At 34.1% G+C, this 11,545-nt stretch overlaps 1 protein-coding gene across 1 annotated transcript; it reads left to right on the forward strand.

The window, feature by feature from the left end:
- The first annotated feature begins 4,222 nt into the window (after positions 1 to 4,222).
- LOC114042193 (olfactory receptor 10AG1-like) lies at positions 4,223 to 5,146 on the forward strand. The gene has a single exon (XM_027860859.1). It carries the CDS (start codon positions 4,223 to 4,225, stop codon positions 5,144 to 5,146), a length of 924 nt encoding a protein of 307 aa, XP_027716660.1.
- The last annotated feature ends 6,399 nt before the right edge of the window (positions 5,147 to 11,545 follow it).

The following is an 11,545-nucleotide window of genomic DNA, read 5'->3' on the forward strand; positions in this document are numbered from 1 at the left end:
AAAGCCCCAGCAGCAGCAGATTATTGATTTAGCATCCAATTCACCTGTTGAGATATCTAGTCCACCAATTCACTTTACAGAAAAGGAAACTGAGGTCTGAAGAAGTTGATTGGTTTGCTCAAAGTTACACAAATTTTTGGGTGGGAGAGATAGAACTTTCACATGGTATTCTTCTCACTATAGGGATATAGCCTAAATAGGAATAGATGAACATCCTCCGTGGGATGGTCTCTGATGCCCTTGATCTTTCAGAACAGAAGAACACTTTCTGGTAATGGTAAACTGAATCTGACAGTGGTAGCATAACAAATGATCTTATTATTATTTGGTATATGTAATTTATCAGTCCATGGGCTTTTGCCTAAATTATCTTACTTGCCTATTACAACATCTGGGGGAACTAACTAGTCCTTGTGGCTAAAGACAGAATCCTGAAACTAGCCCTCAGTTTCCATTATTCCTCATAAAGGAGGGTCACATTTTTCATCTCTAAATATCTCAGTGAACTTCAGTTAACTCTATCACACTGGAATTGAGTATGAGTTCATACCAAAATATTACTTTCAGATGATGGCTAAATAGTGATTCTTTTCCTAATGCTCATTAAAAGAGTACTTATTTTCCCTCAATATATGTATATCTGAAGTTGGATTTTCTGCACCAATTAGTGCAACGTGTCATCATACATAGGAATATTATTAGCACTTCATAAATAATCTTGTCAAATCACCCAGCTCATGCACTGTTTAAGCATGTATTTGGTGCCCAAGGCAGATAGATTGATAGAAGAATCAATTTCTACCCTCAATTTGTTTATTTATTCATTCATTTATTTATTTTGGCTAGGCAATGGGGTTAAGTGACTTGCCAAGAGTCACACAGCTAGTGAGTCTTATGTGTCCAAGGCCAGATTTGAACTTGGGTCCTCCTGACTCCAGGGTCAGTGCTCTATCCATTGCACCACCAAGCTGCTCCTCTACCCTCAATTTATGTGAAGATCTAGGGCAAATGCATATATAAAAAGAAAATTAAGGATAAAAAGGTAAGTCTTTTTATGCGTGTTACAGATTATGGGCACTTGATAAGTAAACCAAGACTGGGAAAAATTACAGATTTGAATAGTATAGAAAATATGAAGTCAGGCAGAAAAGATCATGACTTAAAAAGTTGCACCTGGTAAGGATATGTTATCATCCTCTTTATACCCTCTTTCTACTCTTATTAGCATTTATTGATAGTGGGGGTAGTGTACTGTATTGAAAGGATCCCAGACTTGTAGTTAAAGAATCCAAGTTTAAATCCTATCTCTGCTACCTGCTTCCTCTGGGATCATGAAGAACCCATATCTGAATTAACCCTCAATCTATGTATCTATAAAATAAGAGGGTTGTAATAGGTGGTTTTAAATTTCCATCCTTTTCTGAAGTCTGTAATCCTGTTATGAAAACACACCTTTCAATCGATGAATAAATATCAATTTGTATATGTTAAAGTTTGGGAAAATTTATTTTCCATAAGTTCTAAATTTTAATGCAGATATCCTAAACTTAAACAAATCTAGAATATTTGAAGTGGAAGAAACTTTAGAATACACTGTAAGTAAGAATATTAGAAGATATAAAGAGGCTTAGAACATGTATGTTGTTTATTAAATCCAAAAAAAGGCCTTAGTGCAGAGAAAATCAAATGTTAGAATTAGAAGATCTCTTGGTAAATAGAACTAAGAAAATGAGAACTGGAAGAAAAATCATAAATGAGAATAAACTTTTGACAAAATATGGCACCCATTCCTTTTAAAAAGAATAGAGACCATAAGAATCAATGAAATTTTCCTTAAAATGGTAAGTACCATCCATCTAAAACCATCAGGAAACATTATATGTAATGGGGATAAGCTAGAAGCATTTCCAATAAGATCAGGTATGAAACAAGGATGTCCATCATCACCACTGTTATTCAATGTCATCCTGAAATGTTAGCTTTAGCTATGAGAAGAAAAATAAATTGAAGGAATTAGAATAGGCAATGAGGAAACAAAACTACCATTCTGTGCAAATGATATACTTAGAGAATCCTAGAGAATCAACTAAAAAAAACTTGAAATAATTCAGAACTTTAGCAAAGTTGTAAGATACAAAATAAATTTTCATAAATCATTGACATTTCTATATATTACTAATAAAGCCCAGAAGCATGAGATAGAGAAATTCCATTTAAAATAACTGTAGACAATATAAAATATGAGAGTCTGACTTCCAAGACAAACCCAGGAACTATATGAACACAATTACATAGCACTTTTCACACAAATAAAGTCAGATCTAAATAATTGAAAAATATCAGTTGCTCATGGGTAGGCCAAGCTAATATAATAAAAAGGATAATTCCACATAAATTAATTTACTTATTCAGTATCATACCAATGAAACTATCAAAAATTATAGATTTAGAAAAATAATAAAATTCGTCTAGAAGAACAAAAGGTCAAGAATATCAAGGGGATTAATAAAAAGAAATTTAAGGTAAGTTGACCTAGCCACACTTGATCTAAAACTGTATTATAAAGCAGCAATCATCAAAATTACTTGGTACTGGCTAAGAAATAGAGTGGTGGATCAGGGGAATGGGTTAGGTAAACAAGATACAGTAGTCAATGACTATAATAATCCACTGTTTGATAAACCAAATGACTTCAGCTTCTGGGATAAGAACTTACTATTTGACAAAAACTGCTGAAAAATTGGAAAATAGGATGGCAGAAATTAGGAACAAACCAACATCTTACACCATTTACCAAGATAATATCAAAATGTGTACATGGTTTAGATGTAAATGGTGATACCATAAGCAAATTAGGAGAGCAAGGAATAGATTACTTGTTAGATCTATAAAGAAGGGAAGAATTTAAGACAAAACAAGAGATAGAGAATATTACTGAATGGAACCAAGATTAAAAGGAAAATGGAAAACTGGGAAACAAATTTTACTGGCAGTATGTCTGACAAAGTCCTCATTTCTCAAATATATAGAGAGCTGAGGCAAATTTATAATAATACAAGTCATTCCTGAATTGATAAATGGTCAAAAGATATGAACAGGCAATTTTCAGATGAAAAATAATTAAAGCTATCTATAATCATGAAAATATGCTCAAAATCACTATTAATTAGAGAAATGTGAATTAAAACTCCTCTGGTATACCACCTCACAACCTATCTGATTGGCTAGCATGACAAAACAGGAAAATGATAAATGTTGGAGAAAATGTGGGAAAAATAGAACACTACTGCATCATTGGTGGGGTTGTGAACTGATCCAACAATTCTAGAAAGCAGTTTGGAACTATTTCCAAGGGGCTATAAACTGTGCATAACCTTTGATCCAGCAATACCACTTCTAGGGCTGAATCCGAAAAAGATCATAAAAATGGAAAAAAGACCCACATGTACACAAATATTTATAGCAGCTCTTTTGGTGGTGGCAAAAAATTGGAAATTGAGGGGTTCACCATCAATTGGGGAATGGCTGAACAAGTTGTGGTATATGCATATAATGGAATACTATTGTGCTATAAAAAATGATGAGCAGGCAGATTTCAGAAAACAAAAAACCTGGAAAGACTTACATGATTCTGAGTGAAATGAATAGAAACAGGACAACATTGTACACAGTAACAGCAACATTATGCAGTGAACAAGTATGACAGACTTATGTCTTCTCAGCAATACAATTATCTGAAACAATTCCAAAAGATGCTTGATGGAAAATGCTATCCACATCCAGGGAAAGAACTATGGAGTCTGAATGCAGATTGAAGTTTACTATTCTCTCTCTCTATTTTTTGTTGTTTTTTTTTTATTTACCATGTTTTTTTTGTTTTTATTCCGTTTCTTCTTCCACTACATGAATAACATGGAAATATGTTTAATATGACTGTACATGTATAGTCTATATCAAATTGCTTGCCACTTTGGGGAGGAATGAAAGGAGGGAAGGAGGAAAAAAAAACATTTGGAACTCAAAATCTTATAAAAGTCAATGTTGAAAACTATCATTACCTGTAATTGGAAAGGATAAAATAGTATTAAATGGAGAAAAAAGAAAACTCATAAATCACCTATTGCAATCTTTTTCTTTTACAGGAAATTATGAAGCCCAGAGAGAAAGAAAATGCTTTGCCCATATGAATTTATGATTTCCAGATATTTGATACTCAGAACAAATGGCAGAAGGAAATGTCTCTCTCATAGTGGAATTCATGCTCCTGGGATTTTCCGACCTTCCCAACCTTCAAGGTTTTCTCTTTGGACTTTTCTTGATCATCTACACTGGTATCCTGATAGGAAATGGACTTATCATTGTAATTACTAAGGTTGAGCCTGTGCTCCAAACCCCTATGTATTTTTTCCTTAGGAATTTTTCCTTTCTGGAAATCTGTTATACTTCAGTCATTCTTCCAAGGATACTGGTTAATCTATGGACCCAGAAGTTAAATATCTCTTTTACAGCCTGTGCAGCACAATTTTGTGCTTTCTATGTGATGGGACTCACTGAAAACTTCCTCCTGACTGTAATGGCCTATGATCGCTATGTTGCCATTTGCAAGCCTCTGAATTACCCTCTCATCATGAACCACAGGGTGTGTGTCTGTCTGGTGGCTGGCTCTTGGGTCAGTGGGATCCCATTCCATATATCGCTGACATACTTGATTTTCTCTTTGCCTTTCTGTGGTTCCAAAAAGCTTGATCATATTTTTTGTGACATTCGCCCTTTATTGAAGTTGGCCTGTGGGGACACCTCTGTGAATGAGTTCTCTTTTTATGTTATTATCTTGATGGTTGGTGTGCTTCCATTTCTGTTGATAATGTGTTCATATGTGAAAATCATAACAACTATCCTGAAGGTTCCAGGAACCAAAGGGAGATCTAAAGCTTTTTCCACTTGTTCCTCTCACCTCATCATTGTGTTCCTATACTTGGGGTGTGGCATCATTACATATTTGAGACCCAGTTCTAGCCACTCAGTAGGATTAGACAAAATGTTCTCTATCATCTATACTACTGTAACTCCAATATTTAACCCCATCATATACAGTCTGTGCAACAAAGATGTTGTGTTTGCATTAAAGAAATTACTATGTAAGTGACTGGGATCATAGAGAAAATAGCTGAAGTGGGTTTACTTATATTTGCCCCAAAGTTCCTCCAGATATCAACTGCTTCTGAAACTTTTCCCTTCCTAGTAATCTTAAGACTTTTGGATATCTCTTCACATTATAAATTTGATATCAAACTTGTGTATAATTATTGTAGAAATAGATCAGACAGGGAAGCTAGGTGGTGCAGTGGATAGCCCACTGGCTCTGAGGTCAAGAGGACCTGAATTCAAATCCAGTCTTAGACCAAACACTTGACACTTACTAGCTGCATGACCCTGGGCAAGTCACTTGACCCCAATTGCCTAAAAAGAAATAAAATAATTCAGACTACCTTTAAAGCTCTGCTAATAAGGAGCTATCTATTTTCTGGAAAATTATCATATATGGTTAAATATACTGGACAAATGACAAGAATTTCCACTTTTATTGCCAGATCCGGGCTAAGAGTTTGAGAAATGGTATAAAAGTATGCTAAATGATGACTATTTTCAAAATACTCTTGAATATTCCTAATATTACTATTATTCATATAAACTTATTAATTTCCTTCTAGGTTAAAGACTTATTTAGTAAAGAACTATTCCAAATATTACATATACATACCCAAAAACACATATATGCATACATTGCTGTTTTATCTTTGCTTTATGCTAAGTGAAGAAAACTTGATTTTTTTACCTATTTAAAATCCTAGGATAATAATATCAATAAAGAATTTTGATCAATTATAGTTACATATTAGAAATTCCTGTCAAATTTAAAACATGTTCTATTAAAGTTTTAAATGTTTAGAAGAAGCAAACTGGCAGCCACTTTTAGCAGCATTGTGTGTCCCCTTAGTGGTCTGGGACAGCTTGTAACATGCAAAAACATAAAGTGAAGTGGAGAAAACCCATTCTATACTAACTGAAGGAAAAAAAGTGAATGATGTACAACATGGTGGTTAAATGATTATTGTTTTTCACTTATAACACAACAATTGAAATGCATTTATACTTGAGGGATAATCAGGTGGCTCTAAACCAAACTGCACCAGGGAAAACAAAGTCTTCTCTACAATCAGAGCTAGAAAATGGGTGGATTTACCAGGTCCATTTCAGAGTATTGAAATATAGGGGGTAGTGATAACATTATCAATATTATGGAAAGAAAAGGCGAATCAATAAATAGACAGAATACTTCTGTATGTGAATGTACATACCTAAAAATCCACATAAACATATTTAAATATATAATGAATTTACATACTTATACACAAATTGTGAGGGATTGTCTGATGTTGGCTACGTGCCACGTGGGGGTTGTGGCAAGATGGGGCAGGGACAAGATATTAGGAAGTAACCGGAGCTCATATTCCCGAGGCAGGGGGCTGTGCCATGTGGAGATGTGGTGAACTGGGGTAGGAACAGGATACGGGGAAGTAGCCAGAGCATGTGCTCCTGAGGCAGGGGGCTGTGCCACGTGGGAGTGGGATGGCAGAGAATGAGCTCCCTTTGTCTAGTCCTCTCCCTTCGTGCAGTGCTAACCCCAGACGCCTCCTTCCAGTATCTGATCCTACAATCAATGACTTGTAGGCGGGCTGAGGAGGAGGGGCTAGGAAGGTATAAAGGGGCGGTAGGGGTCGGAGCTTGCTCTCTTGCTGCTGCTCTCTTGCTCTTGCTTTCCTGCTTGGCCTTGCTGTGATGGCCTCTGAATAAAGTTCGAGTGCTTGCACCTCCTGATCGGCTCATCTCTGTGTTGATCCGGGTGGGCTCCGAAGACTGGTAAGTATGACCCTGGCAGCCTGCTCCTTATAGGAGGAGAGTGCATGGCGCGACGGGCACAACAAATAATACACACATACATATGTGTATGCATAGATATATACAAGCATTTTTTTGTTAGGTCATTTCTGTCCTATCTGATTCTTTGTGATCCTATCTGGGGTTTTCTTGGCAAAGACAGTGCAATGTTTTGCCATTTCCTTCTCCAGTTCATTTTATAGATGAGTAACTGAGGCAAAAAGGGTTAAATAATATGTTCATGGTCACACAAAATTAGTAAGTGTCTAAGGGCAGATTTGAACTCATGAAGATGAATCTTCCTGGCTGTAGGCCCAGCACTCTATTCACTGTGCCACCTAGTTGCTAGCATACAAATATAATAATCTTTCAGTCCCCAACTTTCAAGTTTCCCTTTTTATTATCTTCCCCCACTATAATGTAAACTCATTCAGGGTATGGGACATTGTGATTGCTTGTATTTTTATCTCTAGTATTTAGTACATATCTCAGCATACAGTAATCATGTAATAGATATTCTAGCAATCAATATTTCAATTTATGTATTTATATTTATTTATAGATTGATCTATTGATCCTTCTATCTAGCAAATAAATATCTTTTTTGTCAAGCAGAGATACAAATGTCCTAGTAGTGAAAATAAGCAATATCAGTTTTTAAGTAGAAACATTGTATAGATTTTTTTTTTGATTCATGGAAAATTTGTCAGGATACTCAAGATGCATATCACCTAAAGATGATTTAAAGTTAGAAAATAAAAAAGGGAAAACCTAAAAGACAATATAATCTAAATTTGTTCTCAGTGTGGAATCTTTGGGAGAAAATTATCTATGTTCATTGTAATGGAGCAAGAGTGTTGATCTTACAGAGCTATTGATATTAATATGCAATTTTAATGAATGACTTTGCCTTTATTTAAGTGGGTTTACTTGTTGATTATTAAAAATAAGCACAAAATTGAATTCTCATGTCCTACAGTTTTAGGAGTACATACTCCCAGAATGTCCTTTGAACCTGGAAGAACAGTTTTAACTGAAGCGAACCAACTTTCAAAGTTGTTAAGTCACAAGTTGGGGGAGAGGTGCAACTCTTGGAATGGTGAGATGGATGTGAATCATATTTGATCTTTTAACCAAAAATATTTTACAATGCCACCATTCTTAAATCATCAACATGCATTTATTAAGTATGTACTGTGTGCCAGGTAGTGGGCCAAATGCTATGAATTTAAATAAAGTTAAAAGACAGTCTCTGGTCCCCCCCAAAAAAAAAAAAAAAAAAAACTTAAAATCTAGCTGTAAAAGATGCAACAATCTATGCCCAATTAAAATATATTCAGAGCAAATTGGAGATAGTTGGAGCAAATAGGGGAAAGAAAATAGTATGAATAATAGTAATAATAGCAGTAATAGGGAAAGACTTTTTGAAGCCTGGGGTTTTAACTGTGATTTGAAACAAGCCAAGGAAGCTAAGAGGCAGAGAAATGGAAGCAGACAACATCATGCATGGGGGACAACCCACTGGAATGACTTATCCAAGTAATAAAAAGTTTGTCAGTGTCACTACATCATAGAGTACTTAGAAGGGAAAAGATATAATAATGCTGAAGAGATTGTGGGTTGAAGAGTGAGAAAGGAATTTACATATGATTGCATAGTTGATAAATACCTACCAGAAGTTACTGAGTTCAGGTCAGGGAGGGGCATGGTCAGTCTTGTGGTTTAGGAAGATCACTTTGATAGCTGAGCAGAGGGTGGGCTGGAATGGGAAAAGACTTATGGCAGGAAACACAGTCAGGAGGCTATGGCAATAATCCAGGTGTGAGGTGTGAGGGCCTATATCAGGCAAGTGGCAGGGGAAAGAAGGGTTCATATAGAAGGGATGCTACAAAGATAGAAGAAAGAGAACTTAACATACAATTAGATAAGGGCAGTGGTGGGGGTGGGAGGAGGAGTGACAAATCAAGGATAACACCAAAGTTGGCAGCCTGAATTACAAGGAATTTCATATTTAAGGAAACATTCCAAAATGTTTATGTGATTTTTCAAATTCTCAGAGGAAATAAATAGCAGAGAAGTTGTTTTAAACCAGGTTTCCTGATTCCAAACCATTTTGGTTTTAATGACATTGTGTATCTCTATCATACTGTCTTCTGTTCCACTTTTGTGCAATAGTCTGAAGTACCAAATTTGAGAAAATTAAACAGTTTAATAGTAATATTTAATCCTCTTCATTCTGGGTTCTGAAGGATGGCAGTAAAATTTGTTTCTGAGACATATTTAAAATGTTTTAGTTTTTTTTTTCTTCACAATAGTCCACCACGTGTACTCTCTTTCCTTTCAAGAGATCCATCCCTAATGACAAAGAGCATTTTAGAGAAGAAAAAAAGGCCAAAAAACTTACTGACACACTGGGAAAGTACAAAAAATATGCACAATGTGTTATATCTGTTGATTTCCCACCTCCATGAAGAGATGGGTTAAGATTATCTTCTGCTAATGCTTTATTTGAATCCTTTTTGAAATTTATAATATTTCATTCACTTTTGATTTTTTTGTCTTATCATTGTTCTTTTCATTTACATTGTAGTAGTCATTATGTATATTGTTTTCTTGGCTCTGCTTTCTTCAGTCTGAATCATTTCATGTAGAGCTTTCCATGCTTCTCCATATTCATTTCATGTATCACTGCTTTTCAATATGTATAGTATTTATTTCATTAGCTATTTCCCAATTAAGCCCCCAGAACTAGATCTGGGAAAAAAAAAGCAGCGCACACACAAAAAAAGTCTGAAGCTTGGGATAGTGCCTCCCCATTCCTAGGTGAGCAGAAAACAGCTTTAATATAAAATTCAAAGTAACAAAAAAATAAAGCTTGACAAATGAGTAAATGACAACAATAAAAATTAATTTGACCACTAAAAAGTGACTACAGTGGCAGGGAAGATCAACAGTTATATCTACTCAGAAGAACACAGTGTGAAAAGGATACAAACAAAGCCTCAAAGAAAGAAATAGTATAAGAATGTGTCTGTCTCTAAATAAAAGATTCCGGATGAGTCTTCTTTCTTAATTTTTGAGAATAAGTTGTGAAGTATGGCTTCTGACTAATCGTAAAATGTTTAATAGAATTTTTTTGTGAATTCAACAGGGCCAGATTTTTATTTCTTCCTTTAGGAGTTCTTTTATGGCTAGATTTGTTTCCTTTTCTGATATCAGACTTTTTTTTTTTTGGTAAGATCTCTATTTTACAGATTGTGTGGGTGTTTAATACTATTGAAAACATTTCTTTATTTCTTTTGCATTCTTAGTTTTCTTAACATATAATGTGTATGATATTTTGATTATTCTTTTTACTTGTTATGCTTTGCTGTGATGTTTATTCTTGTTACATATTGATTTGATTTTCTGCCTTCTTTTCAGTCAGATAAGCTAATGTTTTATCAATTTTAATAGGCTTTTCAACTAATTAGTTTTTAGTTTCATTTATCACTTCTATATTTTCTTTTCCTCTTTATTTAATCCTTCTTTAATTTTTAATGTCTCCCCTTTTGTGCTTTTTACGTTTTTTAGTTTACTTTTTGATTCTCTAATTTTTAAATTCTATTCATTTAAGCTCTATTTTTTTTTTTCTATTTTGGTAATATATGCTTGTAAAACTATGATTTTTTTTTCCCTGTGAGTATACACCTGCATCTCAGAAATTTTGGTATTTTGTTTTCTTCTTTATCATTTTCTTTTATGTAGATAAATTTTTTCCCCTGACTTGTTTTTTGACACATTATTTATGATTTCATTGTTAAATCTCCGTATAGGTCTGTATATTTTGTTTGCAGTCCCTGAATCAATTTATATTTTTATTATATTATAGTCTGTAAAGGAAACATTAACTACTTATGTCTTTTTTTTGCAATATCTTTGTTTTCTGACAAATGGTTTTTGTTGTTTTTTTTTTTAATAAATTTTGATCTGGTGCTGAGAAATATGTATATTCTTTTGCTCTCCTACTTAGAAGATGCCATGTTTTTAACTCTACTTTTTGCATAAATCTGTTCATTTTCTTACTTGTTTATCTTACTTATATCTGAAATATATTTAAAACTAAAAGTTCAATATTGAAATTTCCTATTACTGTTGTTTTGCCTCTGTATCTTTTTGAAGCTCAGATAATGTTTCTCTAATAAATTTGGATGCTAAGGTATTGTGAATCTTGGTATGTGTGCCTTCTCTTTTCTTTTCCTTTTTTGTCTTTAAGTGATTTGAGATTTTTTTTTTAATTGAAATTTCATTGTGTACATTCCAAAATTCTGGGCAGTTCTCTTCTATCTTCCTTTAAAATGCTAAGGTTTTTTATCCTGTCATTTTCATCTGAGGGACCTATGATCCTTAGAGTGCTTCTGTGTATCCTTTCTTAGAGATCAGTGTATTTATTTGCATAGTGAGTACATGCAATGTCATTTTTTTTTATCTTTTTCTTCTAGGTTGTCCTTCACTACTTTACGTTTACATTCTTATTCTATTTTTTCTTTCTCTTATTTCTGTGTTGAGGCATGCCATGACATTTTATCCCTAGTTTTTTTTTTCCATTCTGCTCATTTCTTTTTTT

The sequence above is a fragment of the Vombatus ursinus genome, unplaced genomic scaffold (assembly GCF_900497805.2).
Source record: "Vombatus ursinus unplaced genomic scaffold, bare-nosed wombat genome assembly UNPS02014291.1, whole genome shotgun sequence".
In the NCBI taxonomy this organism is placed as follows: Eukaryota; Metazoa; Chordata; class Mammalia; order Diprotodontia; family Vombatidae; genus Vombatus; species Vombatus ursinus.